Here is a 25,102-nt window from a genome sequence, read left to right as displayed (position 1 = left end):
AGCCAGAACACACCCCCAGTATCAACAAAACTATGAAAGGAATCGAGAACAGCATGAACAATACCAATATGCACCTAGATATAGCCCAATCCATACGTATAATCGTTATGAACCATTAAGAGACTACAGGGATAGCAACCCACCCACTCCTTTTTTAGAACGTCGCAGAAATACAACCCCCCCAAGACAACTAAGACCGACAGACCCAAGAAGTCCAAACGCAAAAGGGGATGCAGAGGAGGACACAAGGTCAAAAAGGAAAAGGGAGCATTAGGGGAAGGAATATACAACTTAAGTGGAGTTGAATTATCACAAAATGAAATAAAACTGCTAGACAAAGGCCTGAAGTACGCACCAAAACAGAATCTTAATAAATTCAATTTATATGTGGATATACAAAAATATACGAGAAAATTAAACATCAAAAAGTATATGTTAAATAAAACAGTGGCTACTGATAGGAATACCAGGGACGTAACAGAAACCTCAGGAAAAGTTTTATATAGCCAATTAAGAAACAAATCTCTTTTTAACCCTCAAGTGCATAATAATCAACACATTGATGTTTTTAATAAAATGATTACACAGGAAATTGAAAAGATGAAAATAAGAAAAATGAGTGACCCAACAGCGATTAAAAATGGAATAAAAGAACTGGAAGAAAACAAAAGAATAGTAATAAGACTGGCGGACAAAGGAGGGGCAATTGTAATCTTGTCCAAAGAATATTACAACGAGGAACTTCAAGGACAGCTCAATGACAGCAACACATACATAAAACTAAGAGGAAATCCCACAAGAGAGTATAAAAGGGAACTACAGGAACTAATCAAAAAAGGCAGTATGAGAGATATCTTAACCAAGAAGGAGGAAAAATACCTTGTACCGGAGACATGTAGGGTTCCAGTAATATATACATTACCCAAAATACATAAGGATCAAGCAAAACCTCCCGGACGTCCTATTATTAATGGGATCCAATCCATTAATTCCAAACTCGGGGAATATGTGGACTATTACTTGCAACCATTAGTACCAAAAACACCAGCCTATTTGAAAGATACTAAACATCTGATACAAGAACTTAATAAGATTGAAATCCAACCTGGACAGAAATATATACTGGTTACAGCGGATGTGTCATCCTTATATACCAATATAGGACATGAGAATGCCATATCAGCAACAAAATGGGCCATGAATAAATACACTAACTTAGTATCAAAGCAAAAGAAATTTATATTAAGATGTTTAGCATTTGGATTGCAACATAACTATTTCTGGTTCAACTCGGAATACTACAGGCAATTAAATGGAATAGGGATGGGAGCCAAGTATGCCCCAAGCGTTGCAAATATATTCATGTCTGAATGGGAGGAGCAAGCGATATATAGCAACACCCCCACACAACTAATAATGTACAGACGATTTATAGATGATTGCATTATGTTATGGATGGGTGAAGAGGAACCACTCCGAAGTTTCTTGGAAGAATTAAACAATAATGAAAGAAACATAGAATTGAATTATGAAGTCAACACTCAATCTGTACAATTCCTGGATTTGGAGATAGAATTAACCAACAATGGAATCACAACAAAAACATTTTTTAAACCTGTAGAAAGAAATAGTTTTATTCCAGTGGACAGCTGTCATTTTGACCCCTGGCTTATAAATATACCGAAAGGACAATTTACCCGTCTAAGGAGGAATTGCACTGAAAAAAGCACTTTTCTTGAACAAGCAGGAAATGTTGGTGAAAAGTTTGTCCAGAAAGGATATAATAGGACATTTATAGAAGAAAAAATAAGGGAGGTTGCAAATATTAATAGAGATGAATTAATCCAGAACAAAATGAAAGAACCCCCTATATTGTCACAAGATGTCCCTATGATTATGGATTTCAACATACAACACCGCAAAATAGAAAAGATTTTTAAAAAGCATTGGTCACTCTTATTAGCGGATCATCACTTGAGAAAAATATTACCGGACAAACCAAAATTTGTATATAGAAGGGCACCAAAGCTGAGAGACATAATTGCAAAAAACGTTCTTGACCCCCCAAAAACATCACAAAAATTGTCTTTCTTCCAAAGAAAAGGTTTCTATCCATGTAAACGGTGTTACGCATGCATAAACTTCAAGTTGAATGGACAAAAATGCGTGAACTTCAAAGCCACAAGTACTAATATTCAGTATGAGATCAAAGACTTTTTGACATGTAGAAGTGAAGGGGTTGTGTATGTGTTGAAGTGCCCGTGCTCATTACAATATATTGGAAGAACGAAAAGACCACTATGGAAGAGAATTAGGGAACATATTCAAAATATTATAAAAGGATTCCCTAAACATAGTGTTTCAAGGCATTTCTCCACACACCATCAAAAAAATCCAGCATTGTTAAAATTTTGGGCCATTGAAAAATATAATGCACACTGGAGAGGGAGTAATAAGGTGAAAGAACTAAGCAAACAGGAATCAAGATGGATTTTTAATATGCGTACACTCACGCCGCTAGGCTTAAACATAGATTTTGATTTAAATTGTTTTATATCAGATTTTTAAAAAAAAGTATTTTAGTTTTCAGATTTTTATATATTTTTTATATATATTTTTTTGAAATAATTTCGAAATCAATCTGGAAGTATATTTTAAACAATAAATTCTTCCGGGAAGGGGATACACTATAGTTAAAAGTTTATATATGGATAAGATATGTGATTTGATAAATGTCAAGATTTTACAAGATATTTTATTAAAAGGTGAAGTTCCATGTTAAAAGCAGCAGGGGGAGTATTAGACATTACAATGAATATATAATTGGAGAGGTAAAATGTTTGTAAATGTTAGTATGTATTGTTTTAGTTAGGAAGCTACATCTTAAAAATATTAGGATTCTATGGCTTCTTATCAGAATTTTTTATTAAAGAATTTTTTATTAAAGATTTTAAATGTAGGTAACACAATAATTAACCATAGAATAACATGTGAATGATCATGAGTGAGCAAGGGAGATCGCGTCATTGAAATGATGATTGCTATAGCAACAAGTACACACATGCTATAAGTACACGGCAGATGGAAAGGACGGGCATCCTTGAAAAAGTCACGTGGCAGTGACGTAACATGTAGGAGGAGCCTGTGACGTCCAGCATCTGCAGTGTGTGAGTTGGCGGCGGTGTAGTTAGAGCCGTGCCGCTGAGCTCTTGTTTGCAGCCTGATCAATACAAAAAGAGATCCCATCCAGAAAGAGTCTGTGAGTGTAACAACCCTATCTGAATTATAGTATCCAAAGAATGTGTGAATCTCTGCGCAATGGATTTTTCATTTTCTTTCCATATGTCCGGAATCTGAGTAGAGCAGTGATTAACACTGAAGAAGCGCAAGAAGTAAAAAGTAACATTTTATTTGACACTTTTTTCACTTTAATTTCAATTTTAGTTTCAACATTGTCACGAGTTAATTGACACGGTTTTGTTTGATTACATAACACTTGAACATTTCACATGAAGGATTTTTAGGATAAGGAGGATTTTTGTATATATAATTTTGCACATTTGTATTTATATATATTTTTGTAGAAATCTCATGGAAGCACGATATATATAATTAGATTTTACTTGTTATATTTAATTAGATTTCACTTGATATATTTATTATAAGGAGCTTATAGCTGTTTTAAAGCGCATACACATTTGAGTAAGGTTTATCACTGTGCGTTTTTTTATGAGCACATTTATGCATAATGGTGGGATTAGTTTAGTTTAATTTAATTTATTAATGAATATTTAGTGATATTATTGGAAGTGTATTTTTACCTTTTACTTTTACCACTTTTATGGGAATTTAGTGATATTATTAGAAGTATATTTTTACCCTTCACTTTTATGGGAATATGAGGATAATAGGAGCGCAACTGACCATTTTTACATCTTTATGTCTGTTTGTACGGTTGATCCCACCCCAGGCTGAAGCCCAGTTTTTAGGCAATTTTTTTTACAGCACAACACTGTAACCATCAACCCTTCTCCTCCCTGTACTAGATGTGTTGTAATTTTGTGCCACTAAATTAGCAAGTTCCTTTTTTGGGACTCCAATAACAGGCATTACTATCATGAGCCAACTGGATTTCTGCCAGACATATTGTTTGATGTTAAGGCCAAATTCAATTTTAATCTCATCTGACCACCTTAAATGCACCTTGAAGATTCTGAGGCCACGTGGAAAAAGGTGTTATGGTCAGATGAGACTAAAGTTGAATTATTTGGCTTCAACACCAAACGATATGTTTGGCGAAAATCCAATACAGCTCACCACCCAAATAACACCATTTCTACAGTAAAGCATGGAGGTGGTAATATCCTGTTATGGGGGTGTTTCTCTGCAGCAGGGAGTGGAGCACAGTATAGAAGAAAAATGGATGGGGCAAAACGCCATCAAATTCTTGAGGAAAATCTGCTGCCCTCTGCCAGAAAGTTGTCAATGGGAACATGGTTTACCTTCCAACATGACAATGACCCAAAGCACACAAAAAAAAAAATGACCAGACAGTGGTTGAAGGGCAAAAAGGTGAATGCCCTTGCATGGCTTAGTCAGAGTCCAGACCTCAACCGCATTGAAAATCTGTGGAATGACTTGCAGACTGCAGTCCACAAATGGTCACCATCAAATTTGACAGAACTTGAGCAGCTCTGCAAAGAAGAGTGGGCAAATATTGCAAAGTCTAGATGTGCAAAGTTAGAAGAGACATATCCCAACAGACTAAAGGCTGTAATTAAAGCAAAAAGTGGGTTAACAAAATACTAATAAAGGGGGTTATCCTTTTTCCCAACTCATTGATTCTGTTTTTAAATGTCATTTTTTTCTGACAGTCTGGTGATCTATATTTCTCTTGGATGTTATACGTTGCTCTAGTAAATACTGCTGGATAAAACAAAAACTGTGTCTGTCTTCATTTCAGGCTGCAAAGCAACAAAATGTAATTATTTTAAAGGGGGTTATTATTTTCTATACCCACTGTACATATACAGAGTGCTGCAATAACATGGGTTTTAAGACATGTTGCCACATATGCAAAGAACTAAATCCAGCTTTATCGCCTTAGTTTGTTTATGATGTCTGCAATAATGCATTGTATGTACCATACAAGTGGTACACACTTTTTTTTTTTTTTTTTAAAGCCAATAACCAGGAATGGTTTTAGAGGTCATGGGATTTTATTGAGTTCATTGCTCAGCCATGTACACCATAGTAATAATCATGGAGGCCTGTATCTGAGTCAGAGTACATGTATGTTTAAAATGATATATTACATACATAACCCTTTCATATACATTTTATTCATCAAATATTCATACACCGTATTTTTTTTACATTACACTGATAATAACATCAGCAAACTCAGGTGAATATGAAATACCATAATTTCAACAACTAGTCTATTTCTTCAAGCACTCAATTTCTTCAAACACTCACGAAGCATGTAACTTTACAAAAACGCTATTAGGTCATTTATTAATTGAGAATGTTGATTGTGATGACAGATGTGCAAGTTTGGGGACAGACATCACTGGATTTCAAGTAGTCCTGTCATACAACAGCAAGACCTTCCATTACTACTATAGTGCTTGCAAGCCCAAGGCTACAGTGACAAGTAAATCTTCTTCACAGCCATCTCTTTAGCAGCATTGATGTCCATGTAGTCCTAACCTAAAGGCTGAAATGGAGTGTCAAGGTGATGGCAAACATAGATTTCCTTAAGAAAAATCAAGATTTATAATTGTGCCATAAGTTTAATCAAGTTATCTTCTGATATGGGCAAAGACAGCTAGTAGGAGTGCACAATGGAAATATCAACAATGCTATTAAAAGCATGATTTGTGCCAGTAAACTAGCTGTTCATTTTCTGATTAACCCTGAATATTTACAACGCACTACTACAATGCAATGGCTTTCCCATCTAAAAGTGTGTTGTTGGAGTACGACTTTCTAAAGTCTCGTACACACGCTTTGATTTTCAGATGACAGATAGTCTGATTTTTGTGGGATGCTAGTCTCATGTCGAAAGCGAAGAGGTTACTAACAATATGAGAATTTTCGTTTGACAGAATACGTCAGAAGTGACGTAACATGTTTAATAGTTTTGTATGTATGCTTTAATTTTTGAGCATGCATAGAAATTCTCTTACGATTTTTTCCGTACGAAAACCATACTAATGAAACGAAAATCAGACGTTGAGTTCACATCCAAAAAATTTTTATAGTCTGCACATCCAACTTTTGTCTGACGAAAAAGTGAAATCGGCTGTCGAAAGCACTGTACTAGCAGTAAAATTTATTTGCGGATGATCGGTCGTCGTAACACAATTGACGTCCGAAAATCAAAGCGTGTGTACGGGCCTTAACACACAAGTTGGTATAACACTTGGTTCTTACATTAACTCCGCCTAGCCTGCACACTACTGCCCCCTCCACACTGACTATAATTACTGCAGAGTATGCAATTCTAATTGTCAAAACAATTTAAAAAAATTACTCAGCAATCCAGACAGAGCACCCTTTTCATGGCAAAAAAAACCTCTCTGTATTACTCTGGAACTACGAATCTGAAGGAAAGTCAAGAAGGGTTTAAAGAAGGGGGTGAGTGCCAATGCCTTATTGCTATGCAAAAATCTTTATTTCGCAGTACTAGGTTTAGTGTGTACTAGGGGTAGGAAAAAGAAATATTACAAATTTGGCACCAGAATTATTTAGATTTCTAGTACTTTAGAAGTTTAATTATGAATACCAATCTGATAGGGAAGTGGTATACTTTAATAGGCATATACATATTATAAAAAGAAGAGAAAAAAATTGTATATATATATATATATATATATATATATATATATATATATATATATATATATATATATATATATATATATATATATATATACACACGTATATATCTATAATATGAAAAATCACACAATATTTTCCAAATACCCACCACTTTTAAAAAACTAGTCCTAGATATTTTGTCAGCAATATTTACTCTTTATTAACCTGAAATACATGAAACCCTCTGCAAAAATACACCTTAAAGATAATGTTACAACATTTCAAATTCCTGATTTGTGTCTGTTGTACCATGTACATGTGTTAAAAGATATGTGTAAAATACCTGGTGACCCCTGCCAGTCCTTCTGCATTCTTATTTAAAGGATAAGTTCACCTTTAAAAAAAATTAAATGCACATTTTTTTGCAGGTAAAAAAATATAAATTTTTTTTCCCCCAATGAAGCCTGCAGAACATGGAAACTGCGAATGAATAATGTGGCCATGTGGACCACAGTATTAGGCAGGTACAAATGTAAATAAATGTTCCAACCACCAAAAATTGTTACTTAAATGTTGCCCCACTGTTTGCAAAAAATAACTCCAATTTTTGAACAATCCCTTTTTAGATAGAGTTTTTTTTTTTTAAGTGGACTGTACTGATCTATGAAAACCTTCTGTGCTTCTATCACTTAACCTGCAAAGCATCTTTGTTTGCCCCTCCTGTACCTCCCTCCATCAGTACTGGGGTCACATTAGCTGAGTAAGCGAGAATAACTGGGGGAGAAGAGAAACATTAGCATTACTAGTCAGTACCAGTGTGCAAAGATGTATTTGCTTTGGAAGAAAAAATCAACTATAATGTTGGGCGTCCTACGTGTGTGGATGCTGTTGCGTTATGTAAACTTATTGGTTTAGCTTTTTTTTAGAATGAGGTTTCTCAAGAGTGTGAAAAATTTTAAAGGGTGCCTGGACTGAAAAAAGGTTGAGAAACACTGGCTTATACTATACATCTTTAATTTTCAAGAAATAGCACAGTGAAATTACCTTCTTTAATACTTTGAAAGCTGATATAACAAACATCAGAGATCATATTAAATGGCAGGTTTCAATACTCTTATTGGGACCAAGTCAAAAGCAACGCACAACTAAAAAAAAAGGAGTGTGTTATCTCTAAACAGCCAAAAATACAGTTTTCTTTTACTGTAAAATGTTCTTATGTGGTTAAACACAAGTATTGTAAACTGAAATATGTTATAAAAAAATTAAGACAAATTAATATGGCATTATGGTGAGGGGTTACCTTTAACTACCCAACATGGCCGTTTCCTTGATTGCTTACACTGCACTAATGTGCATCCATTTATAGCTATTCCTTTTATTTCCAGTAAAACAAATCAATACCTTCCTAAACTAAAAATATCTGTAACCTCAAATCATACTTTTTTCAAGATATAAAATTAGTTTGTTATTGGTCAAATGGTTGATCCATTTCACTAAATATTTGCACAAGGTTACAGAGGTCTGAAGAAACTCTTTTTATAGAAGCATTGCAATTAGCAGCTAAAAGGCCAGAGAACTTCTATCGTTTGCTAAGGAAACAATTTGTTAAGTATATGGATGATGTATATAGAACACTGCACCCTGGAACACTTTCTTCATCATTTATCAAATTATTGTAGTTCAATGTTATAGAAATACTTGTGTTATTTTACGATGAATTTTTAAAATGTCTATATTTGCTTAGGTGAACAAAAATACAAATCCTTGGTGCATTAAAAGCCTTTTTCTATGCTTAGAGTCCTCCGTGTAACATGTTCAATCTTTCCTGAAACATATTCTGTTAAGCTGATTTGGTAGTTAGCCAGCATCTTCAGCAGCAGGCGCAACTTCAGCCACCACTGTTCCTTTGGCATTCTGTGTCTGGAAGATAAAAATAAAGTGAACGTTACTCTGTACACATCGATTAATTAAAAGCAGAAACTTTACACGATTGTGTTCGAATAGTTTTTTTGTAAAGCCTAGTAAACCTATAGACACCAGCTTTCAATTTATTTCATCCAGAAAGAAGTAAACTTCCCTCCAAATGATTGGGTTTAAGCATTACCAGTAAAGGCTACAGATTACAAAGAGATTGTAGACAACTGTATTCTTCTGCACTGCCCCTCTCACTCCCACTATGAGTGATTACAGGAGGTGATTTCAAGATAAAACCAGGTACTTATGATAGTTACATTCAAAAGTACAATTAATGACTTCCCTTATAAATGCATAACTGCAATAAATTGTGTATTTATATCTGCCAGGAGTTCGGTTTTAAAAAAATATTAGCTGACAATACTAGTGGCAAAACTCAAGAAATGTAGGTTTGGGGACCTCATTAAAAAGTCCTAATGCAATACCAATGAGAACTTAAAAACTTAAATCAAAAATGTTTCTTTAAACTTTTCTAATTACAGTTTTTGCTCGGCTTGGTCGTGAAACTAATATACTGTTCTATATATTGAATCATACTAGGTATTGGTGAATAAAGAAGGAGAAATATTTTAAATCACTATATACTTACTCAAAGTCGGTAACTTTTTTTAGTTCGCATACAGATGTGAAGGCTACAACTTTCTTCTTGAGACCAATTACAGAAGCAGAATCTGGGGAATTAGCAAATACTCGACCTTGAAAAGATAAAAATAATTAAAATAGGGAGGAAGATAGGGAGATTTTGTTGTGTTGTGGCTGACAGTTTTACAAACTTTTTACAAAATGGCTGCTGCAGAGAATCTGGGCATTCCTTGGCACATGGAAGCGTGAATTTCTGCTCTTAGCTATCAAGAACATGTATTGTGAACAAAAGTGAAGCTGAGGAGATCAAGTAAACAATTCATGCTTCATTTTGTCAATACTCAGGAGAATGCTGAGAGTTGGGAGTAAATGGGATGAGCTGAGAGGTAGCGGACAAAGGTGAGGCATGTTAGAAGCATGAAAATCTAAGTAGTTTGGATGACCAATTGTTGGTGATATATGACGTCATGTTAGGCTGGAAAAATGACACGTTTGCCGTGCACTAAATTTAACTTCATAATGCTAAATCTGTACCAAGCTTTGTAATTGAAATTCTGAATTGTGATTGTTGACCTAACCTGTTAGTTAACCGATTGCCGACCAGCTGCCGTCGTTATACTGCGGCAAGGTGGCAAGATCCCGCAAATCGCTGTAGGTGTACATCGGCTTGGGAACTCGATTTTGTGGGTGCGCACGCGCTCCCCATTGGCCAGCAGGGGAGCCAATCAGCTGGGTCTAGCGGACATCGAGTCCACCCGTGATCGTTCCCCGCAGTGACATACAGGGATCTGCCTGTGTAAACAAGGCAAATCTCCATTCTGACAGGGGAGGATACACAGATCCTGTCTTTCTGCTATGCAGGAAGACGGATCTGTGTGTTGTCCCAGTGAGCCCTTCCCCCATACAGTTAGAACACACAGTTAACCCCCTGATCGCCCCTTATGTTAACCCCTTCCTTGCCAGGTTCATTAGTACAATAACAGTGCGTATTTTTAGCACTGATTACTGTAATAATGTCACTGGTTCCCAAAAAAGTGTGAAAAAGGTGTCCGATCTGTCCGCCGCAATCCCGCTAAAAAGCACTGATCGCTGCCATTACTAGTAAAAAAAAAAAAAAATAAATAAAAATGTCATAAATCTATCCCCTATTTTGTAGACGCAATAACTTTTGTGCAAACCAAATCAATTTATGCTTATTGGGATTTTTTTACCAAAAATATGTAGCAGAATACACATTGTCCTAAACTGATGAATAAATTGTTATTTTACATTTTTTTTTGTTTTATAGCAGAAAGTTAAAAAATATATATATATATATATATTTTTTCAAAATTGTAGCTTTTTTTTTTGTTTATAGTGCAAAAAATGAAAACTGCAGAGGTGATCAAATACCACCAAAAGAAAGCTCTGTACATGCTGGGACTGTGACGTCACAAGGGGGCGGGGCCATCGCCTATATAAATGGCTGCGCAGCTCACACACAGCATTCCAGCAGGAGAGAGCATCGTGTCAACATCTCTGAAAGAGAAGAGGGGACAAGACAGCGCAGAAGCCTGGGCTCCTCCGCTAGAAAAAGAGTGGCAAAAGAGCAGAAGATAGTGGAGGAGCCCGGCAGAAGGAAGAAGGAACCGGAGAAGAACAACAGAGCGCGGAGACGACACTGGAGAGAGGGAGAAGAGGCCTGAGAGACCCCCGAAGTTAGCAGAAGACCCCCGAAGTCGGAAGAAGACCCCCGAAGTCTAATAAATTACTTTTAAAACCTGTGTAGTGTGTGGTTTTTTTTTTTATTGACACTTTTTTCCCTAGGTGAATGGGTAGGGGTACCATGTACCTCATACTCATTCACATAGGGTGGGGGGCTGGGATCTGGGGGCCCCCTTATTGAAGGGGGCTCCCGGATTCCGATAAGCCCCCCGCCCACAGACCCCGACAACCAAGGTTGTCGGAAAGAGGCCCTTGTCCTCATCAACATGGGGACAAGGTGCTTTGGGGTGAGGGGCCCCCCCCTCCCCCAAAGCGCCCACCCCCCATGTTGAGGGCATGCGGACTGGTACGGCTCAGGAGGGGGGGGCGCTCGCTTGTCCCCAACCCTTTCCTGAGCAGGTGGGCTGCATGCTCGGATAAGGGTCTGGTATGGATTTGGGGGGGACCCCCACGATGATTTTTCGGCGTAGGGGGTTCCCCTTATCCGTACCAGACCTAAGGGCCTGGTATGCCCCTGGGGGGAACCCATGCCGTTTTTTACATTTAAAATTTGGCGCGGCGTTCCCCCTCATGATTCATACCAGACAGCTGTCAGCACTGCCTGTCGCTCATCGCGAAAGGAAAAAAAAGTTTTCCTTTCCCCATCAGCGAGCCAGCACGACATGCACAGTACCCTGTCGCCGAGAACCGGCGCGATGGGATCACGCTGGAAACAACATCTCGCGGTCAGGTACTGTAATGTCCAGCGTGCATCTTTATGTAACAATATTGTAGAAAATACCTTATTTACAGCACCACTGGACGCTCATGTGTGCCCCGGGAGCTCTCCTCCCGGCTGACGTCAACGGGGATCTTGGCATTTGTCTCAGTAATGCTCGGAGCAGGGAAGAAGAGCTCCAGCAGGTCATGTGCCCAGCGGCACTGTAAATAAGGAGTTTTCTACAATGTTACATAAAGACACACACTGGACATTATATAATCCATTTACAGAGCGGATTAGATGATTTTACAAGGACTTTCCACCCAATTCTGACATTTCTCTCCTACATGTAAAAATCATCATTTTTTTTTGCACGGAAATTACACAGAACCCCCAAATATATATATATATATATATATTTTTAGCAGAGACCCTAGAGAATAAGATGGCAGTCGTTGCAACTTTATATCTAGCACAGTATTTGCGCAGCAATTTTTAAAACGCGTTTTTTTTTTGGAAAAAAAGTTTCATGCATTAAAAAAAAAACAAAAAACAGTAACGTTAGCTTGATTTTTTTCTATAATGTGAAAGATGATGTTACACCAAGTAAATAGATACCCAACATGCCAAGCTTCAAAATTGCACACGCTCGTGGAATGGCGCCAAGCTTCGGTACTTAAAAATCCCTATATGCGACGCTTTCAATTTTTCTGTACAGGTTACATGTTTTGAGTTACAGAGGAGGTCTAGTGCTAGAATTATTCCTCTAGCTCTAACGTTTGCGGTGATTCCTCACATGTGTGGTTGGAACGCCACTTATGTATGTGTTCTCTTCTGTGAGCGAGCACGCGGGGACAGGGGCGCTTACATTTTTTTTTTTTAATTGTTAATTTTACTTTTCTATTTTGACACTTTTTTTTTTGATCACTTTTATTCCTATTACAAGGAATGTAAACATCCCTTGTAATAGGAATAGTGCTTGACTGGAACTCTACACAGCGAGATCTCACTTCTAGGCTGGGAAGCCTGAAATTAAAAAAAAGAAAATGATCTCGGCTTCCCCGCCGAGGTGGCAGCATTTTCTTCAAATGCAGAGGCTGGGCGCGACGTCATAACACCACGCCTGGCCTCCGAATGATCACAGAGACTCCGTGGACCATCTGTCCCGCCGGATATCTCTATGGTCAGCATCCGGGGCCAGTTGGTTCTTTCACCGGTTCGCCGATGGCAGGGGTGAGCCAGGAGAAGAACCAGAGGGCGGTGGAAGACGTCCCCTTCCGCTGCCTGCAAGAACGATCAAGTGGGTGAACAGCCGCTATGATTGTTCTTATGGTGAAGGGAATCGCCGACTCTAGACTATATCTGAATGATGTCTGTAGCTGCAGGAATCATTCAGATATCACCACTCAAAGTCCGCAAAGTCATAGGACGTTACGCGGGCGGCAATCGGTTACCTAGGGTTTATTTTAGGGATTACAGAGATGCTGACTCCTGAGCTGAGAGGGAGGGAGAGGGGGAGAGAAGACATGGGACAAATAAAAAAAATTTATTTTTTGTAGCCAAAATTAATATAAGACCCGGTCTTCTTTTCAGATAAACACGGTAGAATTTAAAGGGATGCATTTTTCTTCAGCTTTTCTTGCGCTTTTGTTAATGCAAAAGCACTTCAAAAACTGTTGAGTATGAAAGCAGCCTTACGGTCTTATTTGTTTGATATAATAAAGTGAAAGGAATACTGCGCTGTGAACCTGCAACCTAGCAGCCAGCACAGCTTGTAGACAAAAAGCAAAAACTGTGAATAAGTGCAGCGCTAAGGTTGCAAAGAGCAAATTTGCATAAATAAATGATATAAATGTGACTTAAACATAAATATATCAAATGAACAGAGATTCATATGTGGTGAAATGTGAATCAAACAAAGAAAAAGTGAAATTTCTAAAAAAATGCTGGTATGGTGAAAAATGTGCTAGTATGGTGACTATACCATAAGTAAAATGAGAGATAGAAATGTTGAACAAAAACACATCAGATAAACAAGGATTAACACATAGTGAATGTGAGTCCAAACTCAGAAAAAGTGAGTAATTTCTGAAAAATGTGCTAGTATAATAAAGTGCTAGTATAATAACTGCACTATAAACAAAGTCCAAAAAGCAAAAATGGTGAATTATAAAGTCCAAAGAAATCCAATTAGATGTGCAGTCCCGTTAGACATATGGGGGATTCCAATCACCGGTATGAACTGTGAAGGGAAAAACAGAAGTACCACCACCGTAAACAGGGGTGGCTTACCAGATCTTATTGACTTGGCGGGGCTTACACCACCCAAGCCTGCAGAGCTTATTAGGTTGAACACATCTGTAGGAAACAACTGGTCCTAGATCTGTATCAATAAATCGACCTTGGACTGTCACTGAATAGTGACTTGAAGGCTCTAATCATCGTGAGGAGGGTGGAAGGTAAATGTCAGGAGGGATGTATCATGCAATGAAAAGATGAGCTAACATAGTGTAATACTGTATAAAAAAGGCAATTTATTAAAAATAGAATAAAACACTCACATTTGGAAGAGTAGAAAAAAAGCATGTATATAACAAAGAGTCGGAGGCTTATTTTTAAGGCTCAAAAACATCATGGTGTTGGAACTTCATCTTCAATGGGACCTTGTGTTTCTTGAGCAGTATGTGACAGAAAACATGGTCCCTCAAAGTCTCCGGTGGGATATTTACCCACAACAGGGAGAGACGCACCTTGAGTCCTGGTATAGTTATTTTAATGAAGCTGGTACTAAGCTCATAAGCTTCCTCATTACTAGGAAACAGAACCACCTCTCTAAATTAGATGGCGAGATTAAGGAATTAAAAGATGGACTCCTTAGGTATAAAAACTCAGTGGAGTACTATTTCTTATCTTCGAACCTTCAGGCTCATCTTATTAAAGAAGATAGGGACCAGAAAACAAAGAAACATAAGAAATATACACAGGATATAGGAGACTATAGGTCAGGCAATGTGTTTAGTTGGCAAAAACCATCTATATCGGATCCAGCCATGGAAACGAATAATGGTGGCACCATAGCCTTATCACCCTCAACTTAACTTCCATCTCAACCCAATCCTTCTATGAGTAGAAGCCAACCATCTGGTGAGACTTCCCAACCCCAGAGGGGTCGACCTCAAAATGCCCACACCCCCAGGAACACACAAAGGGGGAGGGGACATAATTCCAATAGAGAGGGAGGACGCAGAGGAAATAATCCCCATCTGGATAACTATGATTATTAGGACAGGGACACTTCATATCATAGGGGGTCGTATAATCAATACACAGATTATCCTACACCATCCCACTATAGTCATCCACCTATATCCACTTACAATCGATACGCTCCACTTCATGATCAACATAGTGAAGGAGTGTATCCATTCCCTAGGGCTTAGCACAATCAGACCCCTTATGGTTACCAACAACCTAAGTCTCACCCTCGTTATAATCAGTGTTTTCACGAGGACCCCCAGGGCAGAAAAAGAGGCCCTGGACCAAAAGAGGGTCCAGAGGAGGGAGGAGGACCCAGAAGCAAAAAAAGAAGGCGAACATAAGCTGTCAAGGCATTCCTAATTTAAGTAGTGCAGTATTAACACAGGAAGAAAAAATTGTTTTAGATAAGGGCCTTAAATTCGCCCCTCCACGGAAGTTAAATAAGTTTGATACTTTTGTGGATGTTCGCAAATATATTAGAAAATTCAACATACAACGTTATATCACGTCCAACCCTACTAGGAACGCTGCAAGGGCAGTTAAGTCAGGGACTGTCCATTCAGGGTTATCTAGCCCTTCTCTTTTTAACCCCCCGACCCGGCTTTAAACATGTTTAAAGACCTTGTACTCAAAGATCTAGCTAAATTACCACCTAAACTGACTTTTAACCCCTTACCAGAGTCAGGTCTCAAATCCTTTTGTGATAACAAGGATTTGGTTATTCGTCCCGCCGACAAAGGTGGGGGTATAGTTCTTTTAAACAAAGCCGACTACATGGGGGAAATGTATAATATTCTAAGTGACCACTCCACCTATATTGAACTACGTAGTGACCCTACATCCACATACAAAAAGGAATTGACCAATCTTATCTGCAAAGGGTTTGACTCTGATTTTAAATCAAAGAACAATCATTTCTTGTTCCGTTGGCCCCACGAATCCCTATCATTTATTATTTGCCCAAGATCCATAAAGACCCCCTCCATCCCCCTGGACGTCCCATCATTATCGGGATAGATTCCATTACCTCCCGAATTGGAAAATACGACTATGCAACCACTAGTTAGAAAAACACTGTCCTATCTTAAGGGCACCAAGGATGTGATTAATCTTCTATCCCAATCTAAATTTGAAGGTGACCTCATTATGGCTACAGCTGACGTTGCTTCCTTGTACACCTGCATTCCCCATCAGGAATCAGGCATTCCCCATCAGGCTGCACAGGAATTTTTTAAAAGAAACGTCACTCTCGCCACCCCCAGGTTGATTTTATTTTGGAGTTATTAGATTTTGCCACCCCACCATAATTATTTTTGGTTTGATGGCCGTTTTTATATATAGCTCAAGGGTGTGGCGATGGGAGCGAAATTTGCTCCCAGTCTGGCCAACCTTTTTATGGCCAAGTGGGAGGAGGATGTCGTCTATACCCTGGCCCACCCACATTTGGTTTTGTGGGCCAGGTACATTGACAATGTCCTCCTCCTATGGGCTGGCACCTCAGAATCATTGGAAGAATTCTTTCTGACTTAATGATAATGACCGAGGTATTATTTTAACTTACCAATCCAGTTCTTCCAAAATCAACTTTTTGGATCTTGCGATCGAAAGATCAGAACAACATTTCATACTGAGTACCCACTTCAAACCTACTGATAGGAATGGGTTTATACCTACAGACAGTTGCCACCACAAATCGTGGCTGAGCTCAGTTCCTAAAAGTCAGTTTCTGCGGCTTCGCAGAAACTGCACTGACACTGCCACCTTCAAGTCCCAAGCCAACATCTTGAGGGAGAGATTCCCGGACAAAGGGTATGATCAGGCCGACATAGATAGAGATCTTTCTATAGTTCTGAATACTGATAGTGTTTCATTGCTGGCAGAGAAACCACAGCGAGAAGATGATAACTTTAAATGGTCATTCCTTACTGGGTTCTCAACCCAATACAAACAGATTAAAGACATTTTTGAACGGCACTGGGGAATTTTGAGGAATGACAAAATACTTGGTCCTATTCTACCTGAGAGACCCAAGATCATTTACTGGGGTGCACCCTCACTTAAAAGCAAGATTGCACCTTCTATCATTAATCCCCCAGTTAGGCCAACATTTTTCCACAATTGGATAGGTTATTACGCCTGCAAAAAGTGTTTGGTCTGCCATCACAACTCCTGTGGTCGTAGAGCAACCAAGGAATTTAGCTCTAAGGTAACCGGTCGATCTTATACCATCAAGTATTTTTGTACTTGTGCCACAACCCATGTGGTATATTTACTGACTTGCCCTTGCGGGAAGCAATATGTCGGTAGAACTATACGAACATTTATGGCTAGAGTTACTGAACATATCAATCTAATAAAACTTGGTAGTACTAAACATACAGTTGCTCGCCACTACCGAAAACACCATGAACGTGACCCTACAGGGACTCAATTTCTTATTATTGACAGATATATTGCCCCATGGAGGGGTGGAGCTAGGACGAGAGGGGTATCCAGACTGGAAACCTTCTGGATCTATGAATTACAGATCCACCATCCACAGGGAATGAAGTAGAGTGGGACATTAACTCTTTTTTAAATAGAGCTTAACTGCCTACTTTTTCTTTGAGATCACCTGGAAGCCCCCCCTTTTTATGAATTTTTCAACATATAAATTTATTTTATCATTTTATTTGTGTATATGGGCTATTTTCTAACCCACCTTCTATTGTTGTCAACAATGTTAGTTTTAAGTTTGTCATTCAATTCTCGGAGTAGGGTCATTTTTGTCTATATATTTAGTTATCGGTATTGATTTGATTTGTGACCGTTGACCCCAGACCTTGGTGCAGCTGCTGTTGGACTTACATCCAATAGAACACCTTGATCCTCTAAGTTGGCTTTAGTATCAATAACTTAATTATGTGCACTTTCTTCATTTTGTGGGGCGGGTGGACATTTTTTCTGTTATTGTGATTTACTCTCTGCTGATTGGCTCGGGATGGCATGTGATCGGCCCCTCTGTGTACACGGCGAGGCTCGGTTACTATGCTACCATGCTTATCTCACCGAGTCAAATGGAGGTTACTATACCAGGCCTCGTTTTCATGAAGAGGATTGGTTTCCCATATTAAACGGACACCATCTAACCAAGCCTCGTTTTCATAGCGATGCTTGTCTAGCCTATTCGACGGCCATTACACATATTCTTAACTCCAAACCTCGTTCTCATAATGAGGCTTGGTCATATTGTATGACAGACATCACCAAACCAAGCCTCGTTTTCATTACGAGGAAGTGTTGGTTCGACATGAGGGTATCTTGTATTTGCAGGGCTGGGCACTGTACTTTATCCACCTTTTTATTCTATGTCACATACTATGGAGACACGCACATAATGTTGACCTGAAATATCTAGGTATCCATTTCCTTCCGGGATCGTGACACAGGAACCGGAAGTGATGTCATGTGGAGCCATTTCCGGCGTTTAGCAGGTTCTGGGGTCATTTTCACTTTATAAGCGATGCTGTTGGTCCACACCCCAGACGACCGTGGAGTTGAAACTCGTTGGGTGGACCTCCTGCTTGCATCGCTCTTTGTTATATACATGCTCTTTTTCTACTCTTCCAAATGTGAGTGTTTTATTCTATTTTTAACAAGTTGCCTTATACGGTATTACACTATGTTAGCTCATTTTTTCATTGCATGATACATCCCTCCTGGCATTTACCTTCCATCCTCCTCACGATGATTGGAGCCTTCAAGTCACTATTCAGTGACAGTCCAAGGTCGATTGATTGATACAGATCTAGGACCAGTTGTTTCCAACAGAAGTGTTCAACCTAATAAGCTCTGCAGGCTTGGGTGGTGTAAACCCCGCCAAGTCAATAAGATCTGGTAAGCTTCCCCCTGTTTACGGTGGTGGTACTTCTGTTTTTCCCTTCACAGTTCATACCGGTGAATGGAATCCCCCATATGTCTAACGGGACTGCACATCTAATTGGATTTCTTTGGACTTTATAATTCACCATTTTTGCTTTTTGGACTTTGTTTATAATGCAGTTATTATACTAGCACATTATTATACTAGCACATTTTTCAGAAATTACTCTCATTATTTCTGAGTTTGGACTCACATTCACTATGTGTTAATCCTTGTTTATTTGATGTGTTTTTGTTCAACATTTCTATCTCTCATTTTACTTATGGTATAGTCACCATACTAGCACACTTTTCACCATACCAGCATTTTTTTTTAGAAATTTCACTTTTTCTTTGTTTGATTCACATTTCACCACATATGAATCTCTGTTTATTTGATATATTTATGTTTAAGTCACATTTATATAATTTATTTATGCAAACTTGCTTTTTGCAACATTAGCGCTGTACTTATTTAGTTGTTTGATATAGCTGCAGTTCACCTCCGATATATACGTTAATGATTTTTTTAATGTACTTGTGAATTTATTGTATTGTATTGGGAGGCGGATTGGTGTGGCAATTACTGAAACGATGATCTGTATGTCTCTCCCTCCAGCAGCTAAAAGCCGGTTTCTCTCCCTCCAACTGTCTTTCAGCTGCTGGAGGGAGAGACATACAGGTTATCGTTTTAGTAATTGCCACACTGCACTGATCCGCCTCCCTGTCTGGGCCACATATGATCCCCCTGCAGTGTCTGGAGGGAGACAAAAGCAGGCAGCGCTGTAGGGGGGAAAACAGGGAATTGACAGGACTAAGCACCTGAGAACTGCCCAGGGGCCCTAGGTGCATGAGGGGTCCTTGAAGTTTCCTCCCCCGCAGTTTTCTGCCAACAGTTTTCCTCGCTTTGGTCTGATCTTTTCCTACACTTCCGTTATCTGCCTCATGTCCAGCTGTCTGAATTGTTCTCTCCCTCCCCGCCTCACTCACTATCCCATCCTGCTCCTTTTCATTCTCACACAGATCTATCTCTGCCTGTCACACTGCCTCTCAGGCCCTTGTCATCCCTCACTCCCTTCTCTCAGCCAACAGGTTTGCTGATATCTAGCAGCCCTGCATATTTACAGCCTCTTGCCCAGCCTGCTGGAAATTTTTCCTGACACTTTCCCAACAATAGTCCCTCCAGTTTACTTTCCCTCCCTCCTCATCTATCTGCTTCTTCTTTGGAGGTACTTCACCTTCACACAGGTGTGTGTACCAGGATACACAAACACTGTAAATGGCCAGAATCCCTCACCCTGCACACACCCCAACACTGTTTCTTTACTATTCAATGGAGATCACTCCCTCTCCCCCCCATCTGTCAGCCAGTCGCTTTGATTATATTGTGGCTATACCTCAATAGCCAACAGTAGTCCCCATCCCTGACCATCCCTCTCCAGTCCCCCTGACTCATTTATTTTTCTCTCCTCCCCCGTCCCTCATGCCAGCACAAATCCTCCTTTTTTTATCCCTATACAGACCAGGATCCCCCAGTTTCACTCCAGTTCTTTTCTATCCATCCATCATCTCTTACCCACTCCCCCCTCCTCCTCTCCTACCCCATAATTCCCAGCCCCTCCCCATTTTTTTTCATTGGCTAAGGAAGAACCCTGAAGCAGAGCACCTTACTACTGCTTGTGTGGGCAGGTGGTGTACTGCGCCAATCCCTGCTGACCCTCCTTTCCTATTCATCCCATGTGATTGACGCAGTATACATCCCACACAAACAGCAGCAGTAAAAAGATACTCTGCCTCAGGGTTCTTCCTTAACCTCTGCAAAGAGCTGGAACAGAGTGAGAAACTCTGGAGGGGAGAGTAGAGGGAGAGATGTCATTCCAGTTGTAGATTTAGCCCAGTGAAAGCCTGACAGAATAGGTAGGATCTGTGACAGCAGCTTCCCTGCACAGCTCTGCTTAAGTAGACCATATCTGTATTCTACATTACTGCGCCTATACTGTACCTTCCTGCTCCCCCTTGTACTGTGCTCTCCTAACCACTGTGCCCTCCTGTCCCCCATACTGTGCCTTCCTGCCTCCCCCCCTGTAATGTGCCTTTCAGCTCCTCCCGTACTGTACCTTCCTGCCCCGCCCATAATTTTGTAAGGTATGTTGTGTTTGTGTCCACTAATAATGATTTTCGTGTCAAGTAGGCTGTACAGGACCCCACAATTTATAATAGTAGCCCTGGGCAGGACCATTTGGCTTAATATACAACTGGTGGATGGAGATGTATATTATTCTAAGTGTTTTTAGCATTTTGCTTATGTCTTATAATGTGTGCATCCTAATACTATTTTTGCAATTGTTTTGAAGAGAACAGACAAAGGGAAAGCAGTGGAGTAAAAAGAAAGGGAAAGGGAAAGATCACACTGATACAAAATGAAATAAAATGAAAAGTGAAAGTAAATGATTGTAAATGTAAGTAAACGAGGGTAAGAGAGTTGAAAAAGCAGAATCAAGTGAGCCAAGGAAAATAATAAGGACAGGGGGGGAACAGGGGAGAAGAGAAGAAGAAGGAGAAAGAAAGACAAGCCAACAGAAGAACTGTTTCTCAGCCCCCACCTGCTTGCTGCTGCAGGGGTGTTTTTTTTCTTTTTTTTTTTTTTTTCCTAAAGCACCTAAATATCATGGCTTAAACACTTGATTAACACCGATGCTTGATGTATTTAAAGTAGCGACATATCTCTGGAAAGCGGGGACTACTCATTTCTCATTAAATATTTCTATTATTGGACTGTGGGGAGGATGGTGGGTGTGAGATCGGAGCACAAGTAAGCCAACTTAGGAAGGCTGGGAGATTTTTACCATCATTAAGAGAATCCAATCAAGGGGTATTCTGGAAGGTAGCCTTGAAGATCTCATAAATCCAGCCATAGAAATAAAAATGAAGGGGAAAACAACTAGAAGTGCGGGAGCAATACCGAAATCACCTAGGACCAGCCTAGGCCCAAGTCCGGGCCCGATGAACAGGTATATACAACAAGGAATCGGAGAAGGAGAGAAACAAGTGGGTTCAAAGGGCAGACAAACGGATATAAAAGAGAAGGACAATAAGGATAAAAAAGGCCAGTATAAAGTACAAACAGAAACCAGCCACCTCTCAGAATCCAGAACGGAGCCAGAAATGGGAGAGGAAGAAAGAGGAAAAGAGGAAGGACAACAAGGGCCACAGTTGCCAACAAAAAAGGACATGGAAAAAATGTTTGCGGCACTAGAGAATTCCCTAAAAGCAGAGATGGCAACACTACATAAAGACATGGGATATATGTTAAATAGAGTGGAAGAAGTAGAGATCAAAGTAGACCTACACCAAAAGAACATAAAGGACCTGGAAGAGGAAATAAGGAAATTAAAACGGGAACAACAGGAACAATCATATAAAATAGAAGATCAAGAAAACAGAAATAAAAGGAAAAACCTGAGAATACGTGGGCTACCGGAAACAGAACAAGCAGAAAACCTAATAGAAAAAATGAATATACTTTTCAATCAAATCTTAGGAAAGGATGTAACCAACATAATAGGAATAGAAAGTGTTTTCCGAGTGAAAAAACCTCAACGGTTCTCAAGGGAAACACCTAGAGATGTAATAGTTCGCCTTGAAAAATGGGAAGAAAAAAAACAGATCTGGATAAACCTAAAGAAGAAAACACAAATAGAGTTTGCAGAAGCTAAATTACAAATATTCCAAGATTTGTCTCAAGAAACGTTGAAAAGACGACGGACACTAAAACCATTACTAGGAATCCTTCGGGAGCAAGAATTTCAATACAACTGGGGTTTCCCAGCATGTTTAATAGCAAAGAAAAACGGAAGAAGTGCGAGGCTAAGATTTGTGGAGGAGATTCCGGACTTTTGTAATAAATTAGAAATCCCTCCCCCAGAACTGGAAAAATATGCAAATAGACAGGAGCGAATAACGGCAGGAGATGACATGCAATGGCAATTAAATTCAAGGAACAGACATCAGGATGTGGAAGCACGAGGAAACTAATAACTGAGAAAATACCACACAAGGATACAGGGGGCCTTAGAGTGGAAAGGGGGGGAGCTGGGGTTGGTGGGAAGGAAAGGAAGGAGAAGAAAAAAAAAAAAAAAGAAAAGAAAAAAAAGGGGAAAGTGAAAGGATTGGCAAAATATAATAAAAAAGCAGGGAGAGGGAGACAGGGACCCATGAAGTGGACAGGAAGTCGCCCTATTAGTGTTTAGGAGAGGGGGGGAATAGGGTGTCCCGCAGAGCTCCGCCTCAAATTAAATAGAGCAGAGGGGGCAGAGTGTGCCCCACAAATCAAAGGAAAATGCTCTCAGCTCTAGAGAATATGGGGGTAAAAAACCCATATCAGAAAAAAGGGAGGGGGAGGGAGGGAGGAGGGAAAAGGGAGGGAAGGAGGGGGGGGGGGGGGGGAGGGCTGATCCATATGAGTGGTTACATAGGCGCACCTATTCTGAGATAAGAGATGAGGAGGCCCCGAGTGTCGGCCGGGTGTCCCCTCCACCCGATCTTCTAAGAGGACCGGGGGGGGGGGGCGGAGGACGGGCGGGGAAGGAAAGAAAAAAGAAAAAAAAAAGAAATAAGAATGGAAAACGTAAACAGTATAAAAATATCCTCCTTTAATGTCCGAGGTCTAAATTCCCCGGGGAACAGAAACATCATTCTCCGAGAACTAGAAAAAAGTAAAGCAGAAATAATTTTCCTACAGGAGACGCATATCTCTCAAAACTCGAATACCAAAATATATTCAAGAAACATACCAACATGGTATCAAGGAGACTTGCCAATAAGAAGGGCCAAAGGAGTAGCCATCGGTATAGGGAAAAATGTACGTTTCCTAATAGATCAAAGAAAAATAGATCCGGAGGGTCGATATCTTTTTATTACAGGAACTATACAGGGGGTAAAATATACATTGGCCAATGTCTACTGCCCTAACAAGAACCCTAAAAAATATTTGATTGATATAATAAAAGTACTAATGGAATTCAAACAAGGAAAATTAATATTAGCCGGAGACTTCAACTTCAGCATGGACAATAAAATAGACAGTACCTCAATAGTAAGGGACAAAGAAGTAAAACAACTAAAGAAATTAAGAAGAATACTATAAGAACAGCAACTAATAGACCCGTGGAGAATCCAGCACCCCAGTACAAAGGACTACACATATTACTCAACAGTACACAAAAGTTACTCCAGACTGGACTACATCATGGTCGAACATAGAAATCTGGAAGAAATAGAAAAAACAAAAATAGGTATAATAACCGCTTCAGATCATAGCCCAATAATGTTGAAAATGAAAATAAAAGGAGAAGTCCATGAAAGGGGGCCATGGAGAATCAATTAAAATCTATTAGAAGACCCCGAGACCGAAAAAAGCATCACAGAAGAAATTAAAAGATACTTCGAGGAAAACGATACACCAGGGGTCCCGAAAGCAACAATATGGGAGGCACATAAATCCGTTATTAGGGGCAAATTAATTGCCATAGGGCAAAAAAAAAACAAGAAAGGAAAAAAAATATGCAGCAATTGATTAAGGAAATCTACGAACTGGAACGAAAACATAAAAATCAAATAAATAATAAAATCTTCAGCCTATTATCTCAAAAGAGAGAGCAATTAAAAGACTGGATGGAACAAGAAGAAAGGAAGGAGTATAATAGAGTAGTTCAAGAAAAATTCAAATGGGGTAACAAATCAGGAAAATATTTGCAAATTTGGTAAAAAAAAAGAAGTCTCTGAATTATATTGAGAAGAATAAAAACGAAAAAGGAGAAGTGGTAAATAAAACCACGGATATAGCGATAACATTTCAAAAATACTTCAGTTCCCTATATGCAATAAAAGGACAGGAAAGTTGGAAAGAAGCGAATACAAGAACAAAGAAGGTACAAGAATATCTAATAAAAGCAAATTTACAAAAATAAAAATAGACCAATTAGAAGAACTGGAAAAAAATATCACGCAAGAAGAGATAAAACTGGCATTAAAGGAAACGCCCGCAGGAAAAAGCCCAGGACCAGACGGGTTTACGGTCAAATATTATAAAAAATTTGAAGAACAGCTAATTCCAAAATTAGTAGAATATTTGAATTCCATAGGGGAAGAAGAAGAAAT

The 25,102-nt window shown here is 39.2% G+C and overlaps 1 protein-coding gene across 2 annotated transcripts in view; it reads right to left on the bottom strand.

Annotated features, from left to right (window-relative positions):
* Positions 1-6,657: 6,657 nt before the first annotated feature.
* Positions 6,658-25,102, bottom strand: part of LOC141146676 (ATP-dependent 6-phosphofructokinase, liver type) — a 199,051-nt gene continuing 180,606 nt past the window's right edge. For both annotated transcript variants that reach the window (XM_073633124.1, XM_073633123.1), the window contains 2 exons: positions 9,389-9,494; positions 6,658-8,745 (listed from right to left, as the gene is read on the bottom strand). In XM_073633124.1, coding sequence (XP_073489225.1) covers positions 8,598-8,745; positions 9,389-9,494 — 254 coding nt within the window. In that variant the 3' untranslated portion in view covers positions 6,658-8,597. The remainder of the gene's footprint in view (positions 8,746-9,388; positions 9,495-25,102) is intronic.

The sequence above is a fragment of the Aquarana catesbeiana genome, linkage group LG06 (assembly GCF_042186555.1).
Source record: "Aquarana catesbeiana isolate 2022-GZ linkage group LG06, ASM4218655v1, whole genome shotgun sequence".
In the NCBI taxonomy this organism is placed as follows: Eukaryota; Metazoa; Chordata; class Amphibia; order Anura; family Ranidae; genus Aquarana; species Aquarana catesbeiana.
The sequence above is the reverse complement of the archived record's forward strand: the minus strand, read 5'-3'. Positions and strand labels throughout refer to the sequence as shown.